Source organism: Panthera uncia, chromosome E1, assembly GCF_023721935.1.
Source record: "Panthera uncia isolate 11264 chromosome E1, Puncia_PCG_1.0, whole genome shotgun sequence".
NCBI lineage: Eukaryota > Metazoa > Chordata > Mammalia > Carnivora > Felidae > Panthera > Panthera uncia.
The window spans coordinates 9,489,144-9,510,515 of NC_064814.1; the positions used below are offsets into that span (position 1 = coordinate 9,489,144).

The window sequence follows — 21,372 nt, forward strand, 5'->3', positions numbered from 1 at the left end:
CTGTTTTCATTACTACAGCCTTGTAGTAGATCTTGATATCTGGGATTGTGATGCATCCAGTTTTGTTTAGTTCAATCTGTTCTTAATTTAGGTTTAAAAGGAACTAGAAAAGAAAACCCAGTGCCTCATCTAGACTACTTACAAAACAGTCAGCCTTGGGTACTGAGACCCTCCTTCAAAATTAATCGCTGAGAGCAGTTTTCAGGGGTTGATTTCTGCGGAAATTCTGCAATATCCCTTTCTCATATTCCTCTTTTTTTCCCTCTAAAGAACATGAAACTAACTTAGTGTTTTGAAGATAAATATAGAAAGCTAAGAGTGAAGAGTGAGGAGACATTTCAGTGCCTGTTTCCTTTAGAGTCACAAGAGCCACCCCTTTGCAAGGATGTCTGTCGACGACATCTGTCCCCACCCTGGGGTAAGTGGGAGGCTTTCTGAGAGAGAGATGCTGCCTGCTGAACAGGTCGCCCAGCAGAGCACCATCTTCTGGTGGAAACGACACCCAAACATACAGGCAGTAGAAGGTGCTAGAAAATCCATTCGCCCCCAGTGATAATACATCATGCTGCAGTTAGTAATTAACAAGTGAAAAAGAGGCAAAGAGGGGCCCTTGGGTGGCTCAGTCGGTTGAGCGTCCAGCTTCTGCTCGGGTCATGGTCTCAACGGTTCGTGGGTTCAAGCCCCGCCTCGGGCTCTGTGCTGACAGCTCAGAGCCTGGAGCCTGCTTCGGATTCTGTGTCTCGCTCTCTCTCTGCCCCTCCCCTGCTTGTGCTCTGTCTCTGTCTCTCCAAAATAAATAAACGTTAAAAAGAAGGAGGAGGAGGAGGAGAAGGAGAAATGGAGACCTGGAGAGCACTTTCTGAGTGCTCTGCAAATGCTAGAATATTTAATCCTTACACAGCCTGATGAGGCAGGTGCTCCTATTTTCATCGCTTCCGTTTAGCTGATGCTGTAAGTGAGCAGGGATATGGAGCAATTGTGTGAGGTGACAGAGGGGGCATGTGGCATCGCCAGCATTCAACCGAGGCCCAGGGGCACCAGAGCCCCTGTGCTTTACCCACCGCACATGCTAGCTCTGAGAACCAGCAAGCCTGGGCCCTCCTGCTTTCTCTGTGGCTGTGGGAGAGTCATTCTTGGCCTTCACGGGGCTCTGCTTTCCCTCTGTAAAACTAAGGGGTTGGGGAACTGGACAAAGCCATTCTTGTAATCTGGGCTCTTATGGACAAGAAAACATCAGGTAACAGTCTTTAAGATGTATGACCCAAAGGATAGGAGAAGCACCACAAGGGGGTTCATTTCTAGAGAGCTTAACACCTAGTGAACTGGGCGCCCCATCTGGGCGGCCTGAGAGATTTAAAACCTGAGGCGATGTTGCCTCTTTCGATCTAATTCCATTCCCTGGCTTCCATGGAGGACAGAGTTCACAGGGCCTTTGACGGAGGGCAGGCCTGACCCCAGGAACCAAAGCAGAGACATCGAACAATAGGCCAACTGACTTCTAGTTACCTTTGCCAAGGTTTAGTTACTTTGCCTGAGCGACCTAGCTGGTGATCTGGAGCAAATTTCCTCCTGTGCTTTGCACCTCAGTGGCCTCCTTGTAAGGTAGAGCTAACAATAACACCTGCCTCCTAGGTGATAATACAAATAAATCTCATACCACATTGCCTGGAATATAGTCAGCGCTTAGTAAATGTGAGCTGTCTGCCACCCGCCCCCATCATCTCAGAGGACAAAAGTAAATGGGATCAGGGCTTTTGTAAGTAAGTTTTGCCAATGCCCAATTTTGTTTGTTTTGGTTCCTCCCTTGCAAGGAAGAGGGCTGGGTGCTTGTCTCTGGAGGCAGAAGAAAGAGCAAAGGCAGCTGGGAAGATTTTGCTCAGTCCATAGAGGTCTTGGGGGAGAAGAGTCCCAAGGAACAGAGAGGAGTGTGGACCCTCTAGAGAGGGGACAGGGTGGGCCCTGGGACCAGCTGCCCTCTTGGCCTTGAGGAGAGGCTCTTTGAATTAGTTACTGTTCCTTGGGAGAGAGGAGTCCGGACAAAAGGCTCACCATTAGGCACTTGATTCACCACATCTGAGTTTCTTGAGACCTGTGGGTCCTTGGGAGAGAGATGGGATTTGTTATTTCTTGAGGATTTTCAGACTTTCCTCAGCTGGACCTGGTGAGCCTTAGATTATACCTTCTGGACCCTCCATCTGATCCCATGGTGGTGACAGACAATTTCTGAATTGAAAAGGAAACACTGAAGCTGGAAGGGAAGGTTGGATTGTACGACGGGGAATGAATGATGAAATGTTATTGGCCTATATTCAGATATTTCTTTTTCAGTGCTTTTAACTTTATGGAAAACTGTGGGCATGATTTAGCTATCTCGAGGGACCAAATGTAAAAATGCCTCATGAACGTCAGAAAAATCGTCCCCCAGAGACTTTCTCTTTGGTTTTAGCAGTTCAAGTGAGGACTCCCCCTTCCCCCCTCCCTTCTCTCCAGCCCCATTGTGGCAAATGAAGTAATCAATTATCCTCCATTCAAGAAGAAAAATAGCACAGAGGCATGGTCCTTGTTCTGTAAAGCCTTATGGAAAGTGCTTCCAAATCTTGCGGAGAGGGTCTCCCAGGGGGGGACGGGGTGGAGGCAGCAACAATGAGGACCTTTTCAAGCTCTTGGGACTGTGGAGATAAATACCTGATAAGCTCACAGTTCCAGGAGCCAAGAATGAGTATCTGAAGTCATTGTTTTGCATCTTTTTGAGGCTCCCGACAGGCCTGGGAGGACTCCGTTTACTCTGCAGTCAGCTTCGACAACTGAACCGTGGCTGTGTGGTTCTGGTGCCGCCCTGTGGTGCACAGGCAATAACCTCTGATGGGAACCCCAAGTCCTGGGTGTGGAGATTGTCCCGGCTACTTAACTAGCTATGTGACCTGGGGCAAGTCACTTAATGGTACCCAGCACATGCCACACGGTAGGTGCTTAATGAGTATGGGTCAAATTAATAAACAAACAAGTATAACCCCCCTGTCTGAACCTCAGTTTCCTCATCTAGGAAACGGGGGAATAATGCCTCCCCAGTGGGCTGGTATCATGTAGGTAAAATTGCTTCCTGGAAGTGCTTCCTAAACTTTCTTGGGTTTCACATGAGTCACCTTGGGGAGCTACTCAGGCGCAGATTCTGACTCAGGAAGTCTGGGTTGGGTGGGCCTGACTTCTGCATTTCCGGCTAATCCTTAGGGGTTGCCTATAGAGACCACACTTTGAGTAGCTACGTCCAAGACTCTAAAGTCCTTGAAAATTTTTGTACCTTTTTTTTTTTTTTTTTTTTAAAGTAGACTTCACACCCAGTGTGGGGCTTGAACTCAGGACCCTGAGGTCAAACGTTGCCTGCTCTACTAACTGAGCCAGCCAGCCCCGCCCCTGCCTACAGTGCTTGAAATTATTAATCTTATCTTTTCAGCCTGTGGAGTCTGGATAGACTCTAAGGCTAGACTAACCAACCGGTGCTAGTCCTTGAGAGGTTTCCTGGGACACAGGACTGTCAGTGTTAGAAACAAGAAGGTCCCAGGCAGAGTAGAACAAGTTGGTAACCTTATCAGGATAATGGAAAAGGAAGGGTCGCTTGGGTCTGAGGTGCTGTGTGAAAGGGCGAGGGTTGTGGGGTGGGAGGTGGAAGGAGGTGAGGCTGTTTGCTAAGAAGACGAGCATATTCCTACCCAGAGAAGTTGGGCGACTTGGCCCACATCACACAGCTTCTCAGGGACAAGGCTGGGGCTATAGCTCCCACCTTCTGACCGGCTACATAGCTTAGTCTTTTCCTCACCAGCCTTTGTGGCCTTCTCCAACTCATTCCTCCTTACTTGGCGACGTGGCATGTTTATTTATAAATCAGCTTGTTTGGAGCCTGAAATTTGGCATAGCTGATTTTGGCCATGAGGAGTTCAAATTTTTCCTCTCTCTGTTTTGGTCTGCCTAACGGTGTTTTGTGAACAAAAAAACACAGAGTGATAACACAAAGAGGCCGCTCAAGTGGTCTGACCGGAAGACATCCAGAAATGTGGCAGCCTCCTCTTCTGCAGATTGATTTTACATCTCTAGATAGTAGATTAGAAACCCGCAAGGGTTACTTCCAGGGATTTACATACCCCAAACAAATAAATAGCTGGGATCTCTTTCCAGACTGTTTCTCCTGGAGGTAGGATGGGAGGCTGGGGGAGGACCCCTGATGGGCAGGTTGCTGGAGGGCTGCACCTAAGCTCCTTAGTGCAGGAACCTTGCCGGGAGCAGCGATGTACAGGAGGTACTCAAAGTTCTTGGCACTTTATTTTGCACACAGCAGAAGTCATAGAAGAAAGTTGCTTTTTTATTATTAACACTGAGTGTAAGTTCAGGTAGTTTTTTTGTTGGGAGGTGGGGCAGGGGAAAAAGTGGGGAGAGAGAGAGAGAAGGAGAGAGAGAGAAAGAAAGAGAGAGAGGTTGGCTGCATTTGATCTGTGACGCTCCCGGGTGTGGGTTCCCAAGGCCAGGGAGCCTGAGTGCAGCCCCTGACTGATCAGTGCTCTGTGCAAATCTGTTATCTTTTCCAGGACTGGGAGAAGAGAGTCTTAGCCTTGCCCACAACCAGATGAGTGATCAGTTCAAGTGTTGAACACTCTGCTTTTCAAATAGTGTGGTGGGCTGGTGGCTTTTGCCACTGCCTTTTTTTTTTTTTTAATGTTTTTTAATGTGTATTTTTGAGAGACAGAGTGCAAATGGGGAAAGGGCAGAGAGAAGGGGAGGCACAGAATCCCAAGCAGGCTCCAGGCTCTGAGCTGTCAGCACAGGGCCCAGATGAGGGGCTCAAACTCATGAACTGTGAGATCATGACCTGAGCAGGTGGCACTTGATTCTGGTGGGAGGGAGATGGCCAGTCATTCGAGTTTGGAAACCTCGTCTGCAATACCTGGGGCATTCCTGGTGCTGGGGTTGATGGCTCGGCTCATATGTGCTCATGTTCTAGAATCCGAAACCCCAGGACCTTCCTGGACAAGCCCGCACATCTGGAGGCAGCAGAGTGAAGGAGTATGGTTGGTGCTGTCAGCCTGACCCAGGGCCCCTCTCACACCCGGCCTCTGCATTCCTCTTCTCCCCTCACACGGGCTCTCTTAAGAGTTCTGGTATAGGGGCGCCTGGGTGGCTCAGTCGGTTAAGCGGCCGACTTCGGCTCAGGTCATGATCTCACGGTTTGTGAGTTCGAGCCCTGCGTCGGGCTCTGTGCTGACAGCTCGGAGCCTGGAGCCTGTTTCGGATTCTGTGTCTCCCTCTCTCTGACCCTCCCTGTTCATGCTCTGTCTCTCTCTCTGTCTCAAAAATAAATAAACGTTAAAAAAAAAATTAAAAAAAGAAAAAAAAGAGTTCTGGTATAAAACAGAGCTTCCCTGAGAACTTCCGATTTCTGGGTACGACACAGCTTCCCAGAGCCCTGTTTCACAGAGTTGGAGCTTCCTGTCGCCGCGGTGAACTTCCACGGATCCTGCCCTCCCGCCCTGCAGTGAGATCATGGTGAGGACACCCAAAGGCACCACGTGGGAAAGGTACCTGCCAACGACCTGCTTTCCTAGGAGACTATCTGCCGGTGGGACAGAAGGTCCTGGAAGTCTGCAAGCCCTCTGTGGTTGATCGCACACTTATGTGAGGTGCTACTGGCCTTGCTGGACTGTCACCCACACGTGGAGGGTTGACCACCAGACCCCTGTGTCTCCTTCTGGCCACTCATTCTCCAAGTGAGGTCCTCTCGAGCACCCCCGCTAACCTGCTCTAAGCCTTGGTGTAAAACTCCCGAGTCTAAGAAATGCTTATCTTGTCACAGATCCTAAGGGTAGCCGGGAACTGGCGTTAACTCTGTGAGATGCCTGCCTCTATAACTCAGGAGCATTGGTTATGGTTTTGGCTCGAGAAATCTAAAGACTCTTCATGTCCAGGGGCCTCTCCTAGTGACACATTTTTAGCTCTTTTTGCTGTAAACAAACAAGGCCACCTGCTGCCAAACGGCTCCACTGCCATCACCACTGTCAACACAGGGGTCAGCCGGGCTTGCTCTGACCTGGCAGAGGCATCCCGAGTTTTCTCCACCTGCGGGGGCTACGGCACAGGCCTCACCGAATCCCCATGCCTTTCTTCATTCTCCATGTTCTTTCCCTTCAGGAATCCTGAACAGTGGGCAGAGCTGCCACTTGGGAAGAAGCTTGCTGGAGTTTGGGAGGGGGGCGAATGGTGCTGTGCCCTGCATTGGGCCACAACAGGAACTGCCCCACTGGCTTTTTTAGACACGTAAAGGTCATAGATGTTTTGCTAGACAGGCAAGGGCAAAAATCACCCTCCTGCCAGCCGGGAGTGCTGGGAGCCCAGCTCATTTTAGCGCCTGGCTGCTCTTCTCTCATTAAGAAAGCTCAGTTATAGACCTTTCTGTCCTTCAGCAGCTTGGAAAGGACCCCTATTCTCTTGAGTGCACTTTTTTTCTTTCTCAGATTCTGACCCTCTCCATAGCTCTTCCTTGTCTGGTTTATGGGAAAATATTTATATGCATATATTATATATATTATTATATATTATACATTATGATTATATATTATATGCATATATTATAAATATAATATATATATTATATATATATATCCAGCATTTTCCCCACGTGGCTTGTCAATAGTGGCCTCACTGAGGATAAATCACGAAGCGTCTGGAAAACATTGGGTCAAGTGTTCCCATGTGTCTGGTTATTGGCAGACTCCCTACCCCCACCTCAGGAGGCCTTGTACTTTAACTTCTTTCTTCTGCAGTGTCCCGGGTGACACTGACACGGCGATACGCATAAAAGGGCATGACTAAGTAGAGGTTGATTTAGCATTTATTTGCTGCTGCTGTTCTTTACTTTGAATGAGGTTGAGCTATGGATTTTAAGTGTAAAGGCTCTTCAGGAAGCAGCCACAATTCATCCCTGGGACAGAATTCCCTTAAAACCAGGTGAAGTTTGCGAGCCTAGCTCTTTGCTCCAAAAGCTTCCACCGGAGCTGGAAAAAGATGGAAGCCACTTTCCAGGTCAAGGTCGCGTGGAAAGTCCTTCCTGCCCGTGCCGGCTTCCTCTGGCCCATCCGTTCCGGCCGCTTTGCTCCTCAACAGAATCCAACTGAAGTTCCCTGCCGAGTAGGTCTCCAGAAGCCCTCCTGCCACCCTGTTTCTTCTCTTTTTAATGGCTAGAAACATTCAGCTCAGAGGAGGAAAAGAATTAGTCTGGCAGGCCCTGCCTTTGAAGGTACCTGCTGACACTGACAGGCCAGGCCAGTGAATTCAATGGCCGCCGGACGTGCCATTGGAATCAAGAGCCCCACACCGCGGATGCAGCCACACACAGCACGGCTCGCCAGGCCAAGGCTGGGCCGCAGTTGCGGTAAAGGCCATGATGTGGGCTGCACGCACGTTCGTTGCGGAAGGACTGGTTGCCAGCAGAAAGGATAAGTCAGTCGAGAGAGGGTAAATGCAACTTTCCCCCCCAGTTGTTTTGTCTCCTCCCACTTGGCTTTCCTCTGATGACAACCTGCCATACAAAGCCATCCTGTGCTTAACAGATGGATAGAACTTCTTCAGACTTCCAGAACCACAGAGGCTGGGGAAAATACACTGAATCCATAGCCATGAGGACCAGCTCTGGAGTCTATGGACCCTGGAATGGGGCCGCCCCAATCTAGAGTTTTGGCCTCTGTGTCACACGGAGGGGCATTAGGCGACCGGAGCAGGGTGTCTGGCCATCTCCAGGTGGGAGGGGCCTCTGGGGCAGTACCACCGAGGAGACCACTGAGAGACCGAGAAGGGGACAGAGACCCCTTACATCAAAACAGGATGAAATCAGGTTGTCATCCCTTAAAAACCTCACGTGGTTGCTTTTCTGCCCCCTGCTTCAGGATATGGGGTGTGATGGCCAAACTGTGGCTCTGGCGACACAAGCCATGGTCTCATCTTCATCTTCCCAGCCAGGACATGTTCAGAGGAAGCCAAGGAAAGTCACTTCTCCGCTTTGCTTTTGACTGGTCTTTTCTGGGGTCCCGGGGTCTTCTTTTCTGTCCTTCCAAGGGGAGACCGGGTGCTCTCAGCACTGTTCAGCCTCCACGAAGCCCTCCTTCTCGTGGCCCGAGGGCTCGACCTCCGTGTAGGTAGCGTGGTTGGGGTGGTTGCGGAATTTCACAGCTGGCCAGTGGTGAGGTCTCCGCTGTCGGGGGCACAGACACAGAGTCAGCGGGCACGGCCTCACCCACCTGGGACTCCTCCACACCCCCAAGGACAGTGCTGAGCACCGAGACTCTCTTTACAAGGGTGCTGGGGGCCTACTGTGAGCCAGGTGGAGTTCAGGGCCCTCCTCCCCAGAAGTCTCCCCACTGTGATCCATCAACGGCTGGGAACCTTCCTGGGAGCCCGAGGAGTTTGAGAGGAGGTCATTTCGCCGCTCGCGGCATTGACTGCAGGACTGTAAGAGCCTGAGCAACGTACTGCATGGAGTCATGAGACTGAAAAGTGAGGCAGTAGGTGAGAGATGGAATGATCTGGGAGGTTCTGAAGAAGCCACGGCAGGACAGGTCCTGCAGCAGAGTCAGCTGGGGAGTTTGTAAACATGCAGATTCCTGGACCTACTTCAGACCTACTCTGTCAACATCCCTGGGGCTGGGTGATACTTAAGACTGGTTAGGGCTTACAAGAAACAGGGGCTTCTAAACAAAGAGGAAAGCCCCTCGCAAGCACCCACCTGCGCCTCTGATTGATGAGGTCAATGGGCCTGTGACCTTTGTGGGGAAGACTGTGGGCACAGAGGCAGCACTAATGGACCACAGGCAGAGCTGGGAGGGACTGAGAGCGGAGGACAGGGGAGGGAGCTGCTGAGCCCCAGTGGCCCAGAGAGAAGAGGGCTAGCTTTTACTTCCCAAGCTGCACTTTGAGCTGCTTCTTCTGAATTCTGAGACATTCCAAATCATAGCATCCTCAACGAAAGCTCCCAGAGAGAGCAACTCTTAGGATTATCATGCCTTGTCAATTCTAACCTAAAAACCCCCAGAGCAGGCAAAGAGGCAGAGATCCCGGTTCCATTATGGCTTTGAATAAACACCAGGCCTGGAATATGGGGGTGAGAGACCACAAATCATTAAGGAGGGGCTGCACAATCCCTAGTGATTTCTCTTTCTTTCCTCTGGAGGCTCTTCTGATTTCACAAATGGGGGAGCAAAGGCAGACGGGCTGTTCAACAGGACAGGAGGGGTGCCGCACTCCTGGGGGAGCCCTCGGGGTTAGGGACTAAAGGGGCACCAGCCAGTGCACAGTGTGCAGGATGGAGTCAATGAAGTCTCCTCAGATTGGAAGAGGAGTCGGACATGTGGGTGTGAGGCGTGAGGTGGGGAGAGGCAGGTACCCAGTGGCTGGGGAAATGCTGATGCAGAGGCAGACAGACAGCAGAGCTGTGGCCAAATTCAACACTGACCTCGATGAAGAAAAGCGCAGCGTTGGAGGTGGGGTGGCCGTTGATGTAAATCCCAGCCAGGATGATGGCTGCTACCAGGAGAACGGCCAGCACGATGCCCACGATGGTGCCCAGGTGCACGGGGGGGCCCTTTGTCTTGGGGGACAGGTTGTTCTGAAGGCCTGTGGAGAGACCATTTAGGGTAGGGAGTGGCCACAGGGGAGCAGGGAAGGTGGGGCCATGAAGCCCCAGGTTCTGACAAAATCTCAGAGATGAAATCTAGAAGAACCTCAGGGTCTGCTTATGAAATATGTAAAAAGGTGGGGAAGGAGTGGGTGGTGTCATGAGCATGGCATTTATGTTGCCCTTGGCATGGTTCAGGTGGTTTTCCAAAACCACTTAAAAGTTGCCCAAATTCCTAAAACGGATCGCAAGAGAAGTTTTTTCCAATACTCGCGCCACAAGTGCCTTTAAGGAATCCTCAAAGGGTATGAGATGGTGAGGAGTTTCGGATCTGGAGTATGGCGGCATGTTCAAATCCAGGGTGTGCTAACTTACTAGCTGCATGACTTTGGGCAAATTATATAACCTCTCTGTGTCTCACTTATCACTTCTGTCGATGAAGGATAATAATGACTACCTAATAGAGTTATTGTAAGGGTCAAAACTAGATAATTCACGTCAACTGCTGAGGACCAGGGCTGGTGTCTTGGATGACCTCAGTGTTAGCCATTATGATAACAGAATGACCATATTTTCACTTGTCACTGTCCACTACCAGACTGTGGCCTCCTGGAGGGCAAGGACAGTGTCTTATTCATCTCTGTGTCCTTAGCTCTTAGGAAAAATGGCGGGCCTCATGGTAGGAGCTCAATAAAAGAATGAATCAGGTTCTCTGAAGGCTCATATACCAGTAGGCAATCTCTGAGAACACCCTGAGCATTTGAGATACATCCCAAGGAGGAGACTGAGTACTGCCGTAGACTATCAAGCTGGAATGTCATCTAGTCCAACCCCTTTCTTGTACGGCTGGGATAATGGAAATACAGAGAAGTAAAGTGATTTGCTCAAGGACACAGTCACGCCGACCACTAAGAAGCCCATGTTCCCTTATTGCCTGTGGTGGCTATTTGTTTCTGCTCCCTACCCTAAAGGGATGTGGAGAGAACGAAGTAAAAAAAGACAGATGAGCACATAAGCAAAAGAAATCATTTTTCTTTTTTAAAGTAGGCTCCATGCCCATTGTGGAGTCCAACACAGGGCTCGAATTCACGACCCTGAGATCAAGACCTGACCTGAGATCAAGGGTTGGATGCTTAACCGACTAAGCCACCCAGGCGCCCCTCAAATCCTTTGCACAGAGCTAGTGGGTGGAATGAGAATCAACAGGAGGTGGGGATTTTTAATGGGATGTTGCATACATTCCAATCCTCGTCCTCCCCAACCCCTCTTCTCCGTAAGCAGAGGAAACCCAAGTAGGGAAATTGTCCCCGGGGCGCTCCGATGCATGGTTAGTGCCACTATCTGCCAGCAGGTGGGACAGTTGAGGTGACACACCCCAAGCTAGCTTCCCCTGACCTGGCAGTCAGCCCGCAGCCCAAAGTGACCCTGGTGATCTGATGGTCAGGGTTTGGGGCTGATGAGCGTGTGGTGCAGAGCAAGGGGAATGTGGCCCAGCCCCCGCCCCAGACACACAACACACACTCAAACCAGCTGCCTGCAGAGCAGTAATGGCTTCACCTCTGGTGGGAGACTGGATCAAACCATGCTGCATTAACAGCCTCTCCTCTCCTGCGGGAACCCAGGACAATCTCCCAGTCCCTAGAGCTGGAAGGTATTTTCATCTCTCCCGTGCAGTGGTTGCAGCAAGGGCCAGAGCTGGCTCTGGGCAAAGGGCAGGGGAGGTGGGCCGCATCACATCACCGGAGAGATTATCCTCCCAGGTAATCTTGGGAGCAAAGGACCCCAACTTCCGGCGCCTACAAAAATTGGGGTGGACAACTTTTGTGTACTCTCTGCCAACCCAGGCTGGGAATCAAAGGAAACCTGATGTGGGAAAAGCTACTCTCCACCCCTCATGGACCATGAGGCCGGTGGGGACAAGAGGCCAATGGTGAGGGGCCCCGCGCTACCGTGCCTGCTCTAGCTCAGCCTTTCTCTCCTCTCGCTGCTTTCAGGACAGTGAGGATTCAAGACAGATCTACAGGAGGTTCCTGAATGATGACAAGTGTCTAGACACATTCCTTCCATCTAGTGGGCCCCTGCCCAGGAGCCCAGCAGGAGGTCTGGGAAGCTCAGGCTGCCGTTGCTCCCCTCCTCCCCACCTCAGAACGGAAGCAAAGAGGCCAGGTGACTGATGCACCCCCTTCTGGGGGGTAGTGGGGGTAAGGGGTGGTCCAAGGGGCAGGGCAGGCAGCTCAGTACTCACCATCTCCTCCTGCATAGGGATTCAACTTGGTGTCGTCTTTAAAGAGGAGAGAAGGCATAAGATTAGTGGAATCATTTAGGTCCAGATGGGACTTTAAGGAGGTTTAGTCCCACCCTCAATTTAATTTTTTTTTTTAATTTTATTTTTAAGTCATCTCTGCACCCAAGGTGGGGCTCAAACCCACAACCCTGAGATGAGTCGCATGCTCTACTGACTGAGCCAGCCAGGCGCCCCTCCGCCTTCATTTTAGAGGCAGAGAAACTGAAACACAGAGCGGGAAGGTGACTTGCTTAAAGTCACACAGCAGTGTAATGACAGAAGTCCGCAAACAAACCAACTTTTCCTAGTCTTGTGTTCATTCATCCAAGCAGGATTTATTGGACGCCTACTACTGAGTTGAGCACTGGGAGAGGGTACTGGGGGTAGACACGGTCTCTGCCCTCAGGGAGTTAACAAGCAGGAGAGATGGAGTGACAATTAAAACCCAGCAAAATGGAGCTCTGACTGGGGGCCTCATCCAGACAAAGGGTGTCAAGATGGAGGGGTGAGATGTGGGGCTGGGGAAAAAGGGTTCCAGGCAGAGGAAAAAGCACGAGCAAAGGCCCAGAGTCAGAGAAATAAAAGGCAGTGCAGTGCCGCTGGAGGGTGGAGAGGGTAAGAGATAAGGCTGGGGGTGGGGGATGGCTGCCTGCAAAGCCTGGGTGAGGACTTTTCCAGTTCTCCTTCCCCTACGGGCACCCGGGAAGCTGAGGAAAGGGTGTGTCACCAGTTCAGATCCGCTGAACGACCACCCCCTCCCCACGCACAACTTGAAGGACAGATTTCATGCCAACACCCTTTCTACAGCACCAGGTGTGTGTCCTGTGGTTTCCTACATAAGTTCCAATGGTTGACCATTCTTCCCCAAAGATTCTCTGCAGAAAGGCAAGCAAGAGTTCCATGTCAGGAGAATGCTCTAGAGGACAGAGGGTTACTGCTTGAAGCACCGAAACGTGAAACAAATTGAACAACCCGGAGTGTGTCGCCTATAAGGTACATTTCATTCCTCTTTCCCTCCTGCACCTCCATTGCCCATGTCATTTTAAAGACTTTTACGGGTGGGGGGCTTCTGGGGGGCTCTGTGGGTGAAGCATCTGACTCTTAATTTTGGCTCAGGTCATGATCTTGAGGTTCGTGAGTTCGAGCCCTGCATCAGGCTCTGTGCTGACAGTGCGGAGCCTGCTTGGGATTCTCTCTCTCCCTCTCTCTCTGCTCCTCCTCTGCTCTCACTCTGTCTCTTTCTGAAAATAAATAAACTTAAAAACATAAAATAAAATAAAATAAAATAAAATAAAATAAAATAAAAGTTTTTACTGACTCCCCTTTGCTCACAGATGTTCAAGGCTCTTCACAATCTGTCCCCTCTCTTCTTTCCTCTTGTCCTTCACCACAACTCAACACCACGGCAGTGGCCATAACAAGCTGCCCAAGACTCCCGAGACCTTGGAGACCTCTCAGACCTCTGTGTCACTGCATAAACTGTTCCTCCTGCAGGGAATACACTTCCTCCCCTTCACTATTCCTCTTTGAAAAGTACCACCCCTGAAATGCCCTCTGTAGGCCTGGGATTAGTTCACACAGTGAAGCAGGGTCCCATTCTGTCTTTTTTTGAAGTTTTGATGTGTTGTTCATTGTGGAATTTTTGGCAGCAATTTTGTTGTTTTTTAATTTTTAAATTTTTATTAAAAATATTTATTTAATGTTTTTTTATTTTTGAGAGAGAGAAAGAGAGACAGAGTGTGAATGGGGGAGGGGCAGAGAGAGGAGACACAGAATCTGAAGCAGGCTCCAGGCTCCGAGCTGTCAGCACAGAGCCCGACGCGGGGCTCGAATTCATGAACCGTGAGATCATGACCTGAGCCAAAGTTGGATGCTTAACCGACTGAGCCACCCAAACTCCCCTATTTTTGTTTTTATAAATATTGCATTAAAATATTATTTATATTGATTATTGCTTTCTTTTTTGGTGACTCCTTGAATTTTATACCTGAGTGGAGAGCCTCATTTGCCTCACCCCAATCCTGGCCCTGTCACTTCCAGAGGACAGGTGGGTGTGTCCTCCTCTGTGTCTTATTGCATTTTGGTATCTGTTTCTACATCTCAGGTCCCAGTTTTTTCCCTGGACTGCAAATCCCTCAACATGCAGCATATTTACACTCCCAGTGCCTGGATGTGGCTTCCTGCTGTGCTATGCATTTCCAATAAATCTTGAAGTCTCAAAAAAATCACATTGATCTTAAAAATTCTTGTTGTGGAATCATTTTCTGGCGAAATCCCTTTGTCAAGCAAAATTTTTGGCCTCATGGGAGCTGAAGTCAGACAAGTTTTTGATGAAGTTAACAGGACTTTGGTGAGCTTGTAATTCTACTTTATATCCTGAAAGGTAGTTTAAAAAAACAAAAACAAAAACAAAAACTCCCAAAGAAAATCACTCCGGTCTGAAAACTCATCTTTGGGGGGAAGAGTTAAGTGTCCAAGGTTATAACAGCTGATGAGGTCAGAGGGAGCTGGCCTGGCAACTAGACTCTGCCCCTCCACAGTGGACGGCTTCCAGCAGAAGTGAGTCTAAATTCTCCAGTAGACGATACTGATACCAGGGAGGACAAGGGAGTGGGTAGGGTTGGGATATTAAAATACAGGCTACTGCATTTTATCCAATGGTGGTGGGAGAGGGGTACCTGGAGAAAACAAAGTCAATCTTTTCCTTTTTTGAAACGAAGCTAAAACGAAGAAATGTATTTTTTGTTCAATAAACATGGGATAGAATTCCAACATCCCTAGCCACAGGGCCAGTTCCACTGAGAAGTGAACAGTGGGGGCTCCAAATTTTGCAAGCATTTGGGGAGAGGGGAGAATTGGCTTTCTGTTAATTGGCAAATGTTCCAAAGAGTCTCTGTTTTCGTTGGGAGGTGCTGTTATATATACACATGTATGGACCAGAGTCTCTGATGAGTTTATAAGGTTCAGAAGAGATGGTTGATAAAATCTTGCGTTTTGCTAATTTATACCAGTACAAGCCCAGTAGAACTCAAAAAAAAAAAAAAAAGCACATTGGATAATGGGGGAATAAACTATAGATCATTAAAAAAAATTTTCCCCTATAGGGAAAAGAGGATTGGGTTGAGGGGAGAAAACTAGAAAGTAAAATTATTTGAATATACCTGATTTTCTAGATTTGACTTTGGAACCATGTAAATCATCATTTAATTATGAGATAATTATAAAAATTAAATTCACAAAGCACCCCTAAAAAGTGAAAGTAAAACAAAACAAATAGAAAATTGTAGACCTATAATAGATGTTTTCTGCAGAGATTTCAATAAACAAGGGATTTTAAAAAATATCTTTTATAGTTCATTTTTTTATTTTGAGAGAGAGTAAGCATGAGTGGGGGGAGGGGCAGAGAGAGAGGGAGAGAGAGAGAATCCCAAGCAGGGTCCCCTTTGTCAGCATGGAGCCCGATCTGGGGCTCAAACACAAAACCATAAGATCATGACCTGAGCCAAAGTCAGAGACCTAACTGACTGAGCCACCCAGGCACCCCAACAAGGGATTTGAAAACAACACTGAGTCTATCTTGTTACTGCAAGTGGAAAACAATGAATTGGCTAGTCGAACCAACCAACATCACCCTAAACATCATTGGGAAAATTAACCTGATTCAAATCAGTTTGTTTCTAATCTAAACCATTGAAAATCCACTATAGCCCAGTCCACATCTACCACTGGCAGACAAAAAAGACCTAGTGCTGCCTACAGCCCGTCCCTCCCATAGTGGCCACCCTGTGCCCACAACAGCTTTTCTCTCACTCACCAAGGGCTGGTTCCCGGCTGCCATCTTGTTGGGGGTCCACGGAAAGCAAACTGGCTCCCCAATTAGTGGATTGCGGTAGAGTCCCGTGAAGACTCACAAAGTGAAGTGTGTGTGATATGTATTGAATGAGTGGTCATTTCTCTGAGTGAGTTGTCACTTCTTGCTGCTATATTGGGGTGTTTCGTTCAGCTGCTCATGAGATGAGCCTTTAGATTATACACAGTTATTCTGGGGGAGGGCCTGGCTCTGCTTGTAATAAAATGCATGGGCTTTGTGGCAGCTGCTTGCTACTCAGAGGTCATTCTGGTTCACTTCAGTGGGTACCGTTCGATTGCAAACGAAAACTCTTAAAATCCAGCCCTATACCTCCTGCCCCCCACCCCCCCAGCCCTCTCTGCTCCTGTGCCTGGCTGGTACCAGAGGGGTCCACGCACCCTCCAGCATCCTGCTCCCACTAACTCCTCTGCTCTCTGGCTCTGTGCTGCCCAGGCGAGTCCCTTTGGCTGTATCCCCTTCGTTTACATCTCCTTGTACCCCAAGATAGACTCCAACTCCTGGACTGAATTACAAACTCCTGAGGACAACCCATCTCTTCCTTTTCTTTTTTCACTGAATACACTTAACCCCTGTCTCCCCCTTAGCAGCCAGGAGTTGCTCTCAATACCCAGCCTTACCCAGCTCCCTCCGGACAATTTTAGATTAATGGAAGCTACCCGATCTGCCTTGCTTGTTCACCCTTTGCTGTATTTCTCCAGTCCCCCGAATCCACAAAGACCTTTAAAAAATTCTTTTCCAGCACCAAGGAAAGCAGTCGAGGGACAAGATTGCTGCTTTTGAGCCGAATGAGACCTGACCACCTCTTCCTGGTCGTGTGACCCTGGGCAAGTCACTGACCTCCCTGAACCTTCGTGTTTCTTCTATAACATGGGGATCTGACATCATTAATGCGCAGGATTGTTAGGAGGGCCAAGTGAGTATTAATGTCTGCACAGCGTTAGCACCCTACCTGGCACATGGTTAGGCCCCTCAAAATGTTAGATCACCTTCATTTCTTCCCTTTCCTCTAGGATTCCCTCTGGCCGGATCCATGGGATCTGGCTCTCCAGTTCTCTAGGCTGCAGTTACAAAGGCAGGGGGCACCAGGGAAAGACCATCCTGCCACTTACCTTTCACGTAACCCCGAGTAACCGACTTTGCCCCTACGGGCCCTTTTCCATACACACAAAATGGGACTGTGGCTGAATAATGCTTTCAAACATTTGGCTTTTTCTTTTCTCCTTTCCTCTTTTCCATTTGTCCCTTTATGTGGCTCCGTAGAGGTGGTAAGAGCCCACATCTTTCATTCTGAGCCTAAGGAAAAAGGGCTAAAACCTAGATGTGATGTACCGAAAAAAGATGGGACGGGAATTTTTCAGTGGGAGCCAAAGGATCCCGGAGGGGCTTGCACAAGGCTTCTCTGGATGCTGTGTGGTACCTCTGGCAGGTGCAAGACCCTCAGGCCTTAGGATGGCGGAAGTCCCCGGGGACAGCCAGATCCTGAAGAGGCAGGCGCGGATCGCCAGCCATCCTCTGGGACACAGCTGCCCCCACTCTGACCCTCTGTCCACACAAGGTCACAGGAGCAGGAAGCCAAGCCCCAGAACAGCGGAGGTCCACCACTCCCCCCGAGCAAGGGTTCAGAGCCAGAAACACCACGGCAGAAAAATGAGGCAATCTTTCTCTCACGTCTGAGTGTGTGGACTGAGTTCACACCTGCTGCGGGGCTGATAAGACCTCACGCTTTCTGTGAGGAGTGCTACTGAGATGAACTGAGGTGGACTATATATAAAATACCGGGCCCTGAGCCGGGATGGTAATTTTCCCCTCGCCGCAGTGACTTCCATCCCACAGTCCCGATGTGGGCCAGCACAGCAGTTGGAGTCCGGGCACGGAGTCCACTTGTTTGAAACCTGGCTCTGCCTCTGCCCAGCACGCGAGCCCAGCTCTCTGAGACTTAGGTCCCTCATCTGTGAAAGTCAGGGCGATTCCTATTCCCTGAGCTAATCCCTGGCAGGAATAGTTGTGATGTCCCAGGGCGGTAGCCCTTTCCCATGGCTTCTTTCGCCACTGGGGCTCAGGCCTTACCTTCGGTGGTGAGGCTGTCGATGAAGAGGGAGGAGGAGGTGGTGGTGAGGTCCCCGTCAAAGGGGCTGAAGGAGCCGTTGGGGGAGGACGAGGAGTGGCCCTCGTCCTGGAAGTCCTCACACGTCCTGCCCTCCGCCTGCAAGAAAGACCCAGCGCCACCCTGGACCTCACCGGCCAGCGTGCTACGCAGAAAAGAGCCCTCGAACGGGAGGACGGAAGGGGCCCCTTCACCCCTCAGCGGCCAGAAAACTTAAGACTCCCGTGCTTGGTTCAAGCATGGTAAACTAACCAAAGCTGAGCCCTGAGTGCATTTAAGCCTCCCACTTTATCCTGAAAACGTCTTATCTCCCAGGGCAATTTATCTGTCCGCTGCTTCGAATCCTTCCTCAAGGAAGGAGCTGAGATGCCAGTCTTAAACAAATAAAGCAAATCTGTACATTCAGCACGGCCAGTGTCAGAAGTGGGCTGCTAGACAAGATTTTTTTTTTAAGGCCTTAGAAAGCTCATCCAGGCTTACTAATAAATAGGTGGTGGTGAGCACACAGCCGTGGGGTCTGGGGGTTTATGTTTATTTAAAAAAATTTTTTTAACGTTTATTTATTTCTGAGACAGAGAGAGACAGAGCGTGAGTGGGGGAGGGGCAGAGAGAGAGGGAGACACGGAATCCGAAGCAGGCTCCAGGCTCCTAGCTGTCAGCACAGAGCCCGAGGCGGGGCTCGAACTCACAGACCTCGAGATCATGACCTGAGCCGAAGTCGGACGCTCAACCGACTGAGCCGCCCAGGTGCCCCTGGGGGGTTTAATGTTTAAATGTGAGGCCTTGTTGGGGTGCCTGGGTGGCTCAGTCGGTTGAGCGTCCGGCTTCGGCTCAGGTCATGATCTCTCAGTCCGTGGGTTGGAGCTCTGCACTGGGCTCTGTGCTGACAGCTCGGAGCCTGGAGCCTGCTTCGGATTCTGTCTCTTTCTCCCTCTCTCTCTCTCTCTGCCCCTCCCCACTCGCACTCTGTCTCTCTCAAAACTAAATGAACATTTAAAAAAAATTCTTTTTTAAATGTGGGGCCTTGCATTTTCACTATCCCACCGGTTGTGAGAGGCAGATCAAATCATTATATCTCTCTATGCCTCAGTTTTTTGCTCTGAGCAGTAGGGGGCACCGGCCCCCAGCCCCTGGAGCTGCTGGGATTCAATCCGAGCAGGTGTAGGCACTTGCAGGGAAGGGCTGGGCGCACACAGTGTGCTCATACTGCAGGACGGGATGGAGAGAGGAAGGAAGAGGGAAAGGATGCACGGATGAATGGATCTGTCTGTGTGGGTGGAAGGTGTAAGAACAGGATGCTCCCCGCCCAGAATCAAAGCCGTTGTGCGTTCCGGAAAACTTGAGCAGTGAGAAGGAACCTGTATGGGATTCCAAATAGGAAATCCCCTCCTCACTCCCAGAACACTCCTCTTCACTCCCTGAAGAGCCTGAGGGCTGGAGGCAGGGCAGCTGCTCCGAGAATGTCACCAGCCTCCCAGAGGATCCAGCTGTGGCCAACACCATGCCCAGCACACCCTCTGCAAGCACCAAAACAGCTCCCGGAGAGCCGCCCACTCAAGGCCAAGTTTCCAGAAGGGCTTTTTTCAGGGATCCGCAGAACCCTCTAAAATCTCCCGAGTCTGGTCTAACTGGCTCAGAGCAGTCTGAGAGACAAGTCCCAGATGGAAGGGAGAATTTCTTTGCCAAGAAACCAAGACGGCTTGCAAAGAGCTACGGGGGGGACGGGTCTGCTGGCAGCCCTGCCCCTCCCCACAACCTGGCTCACTTAAGCCTCTCACCTCCTGGGCACAGCCGTAGGCCAGCCACTCCTGGCGGTAGCGGTCAAAACCACTGGAGCACCTGCGGGGGGACCAGAAGGTAAGAAGTGTGATGGGATTGACAGAGAAGCCCTCCTCTTCACTCTCTCCTGTTCAGTAGCAGCTCTCCGATGACGGGGCAGAGGGGGCTAACGTCCCAGGGCTGCGGTGATCCGGACCACCGGGCAGGTGCCCTCCTTGTCACCTGGCACCTGTGGGATCAGGAGTCAGACCCTTCTTCCCCAACTACTCCTCCAAAAGGAAGGGAAGGTGTCTGGCGTCTCCACTCTCCTCCTGACCCAGCTCCCCAGGACCAAGGTCACATCTGCCCAGATGTGTGCATATAGGGAGCTAGATGAACTGTATGACCTCAAATGAGCTCTAAGATCCCCTTGACTCTAGGCGGCCATGAAATTGCTGAGAGTTCAGGGAATTCACAGCAACGTCTTCTGGGGAGAGTTTCACTCATTCACAGACAATCCTTTTTCTTTGTGGAGGGGCCTAAACTTGGCAAGGAGAAGCTGGGCTGAAGGTGGACTTCAGCACATTTAGCCAATACCTCCTGCGTGATCACTAAAGGGCAGAAAGGAGGGTCCTGCCAGCAGCTAGGAGAGATCGAAAACCAGCTGACCAGCGTCCCGGGAGAGGACACTGTGCAGCTCAGCTGGGCTGGAAGGTGCCAAGTGCTTCCCTAGGGAAGGGATGGGGGTATGTGGATGAACCAGAAAATGTTCTCCATGGCACCGTGCTCAAATGGAAATTCTTCACTCTGGTGCCAGGGGAATCCACCAAGCCCTGCTCAAGCTCTGGAACATCTGCACGGGAAGAATCATATCATGAGCCACCAGTGCTGAGGAAGAATTCATCGCTAGTTAATTTTCTCCACTAACAACCGCCCACCCATCTGCCAGGGACCCAGTGAGGCGGAGGTCAGTTTTTCCTTCTGAAGATGCCTCCTGGGGCTCCGAGCTGCCCCTCCTGCGGCAGGGACAGCTGAACTGAGCCCCCCCCCACTACCCCTCCCAGGTCCTCTATGCCCACTACTCTGGGACATTGAGGACTAGGCGGTCTATTGGGGGCTGGCAACTAAAGTTTCTTTTAAGCCAAACTAATTGATTCTTCCAAGCACTGAGCCTTTGACGTAGGTCTGGGAGCACCACGTTCTAAGCTCTGAGCCAACCAACCCAGATGCAGAGAAGAAGGACATCAGGCATGGCCACTATTGGGCACCTCCTGAATGCCAAGTGCCGCCGTGGCCATATGCTGCTCCTGTAGTATTTCATGGGACCCTCACAAGGACACTGTAAAGCAAGGGTTATGACTGCTCATTCCCCGGGCCAAATCCTGCAGTTAAAGTCATTTTAGACTCCAGAGTGGGCCCTTGGGGCGGGGGAGGGGCAATGTGGACTAAAAGGAAGACACTGGCCTTGGTAAATGAAATGATGTAAACCAGATCCAGCCCCAGGGCAAGGAGGGGAAGCTCTGGGAGGCTGCAGAAGGCTGAGTGGGTGGCGAGGAAGGGGAAGCTGAGAACCCACACGGTGACTGCAAGCAGCTGTTGGTGGGAGAGTCCATGGGGCTGGCCGCTCTGCACCAGCCCTGCCCTCTGGCTCTGTAGAGACCTGGAGTTAGCTCTCAGTTGGTGCTGAGGCTCCAGAGAGCTGGCAA

The 21,372-nt window shown here is 50.5% G+C and overlaps 1 protein-coding gene across 1 annotated transcript in view; it reads right to left on the reverse strand.

The window, feature by feature from the left end:
* Window positions 1-6,856: 6,856 nt before the first annotated feature.
* The window catches only part of PLXDC1 (plexin domain containing 1), a 63,331-nt gene continuing 48,815 nt past the window's right edge, over window positions 6,857-21,372 (reverse strand). Inside the window, exons 10-14 of the mRNA XM_049635920.1 lie at window positions 19,687-19,747; window positions 17,872-18,007; window positions 11,895-11,930; window positions 9,488-9,648; window positions 6,857-8,230 (exon numbers count right to left, since the gene is read on the reverse strand). Coding sequence (XP_049491877.1) covers window positions 8,111-8,230; window positions 9,488-9,648; window positions 11,895-11,930; window positions 17,872-18,007; window positions 19,687-19,747 — 514 coding nt within the window. The 3' untranslated portion in view covers window positions 6,857-8,110. The remainder of the gene's footprint in view (window positions 8,231-9,487; window positions 9,649-11,894; window positions 11,931-17,871; window positions 18,008-19,686; window positions 19,748-21,372) is intronic.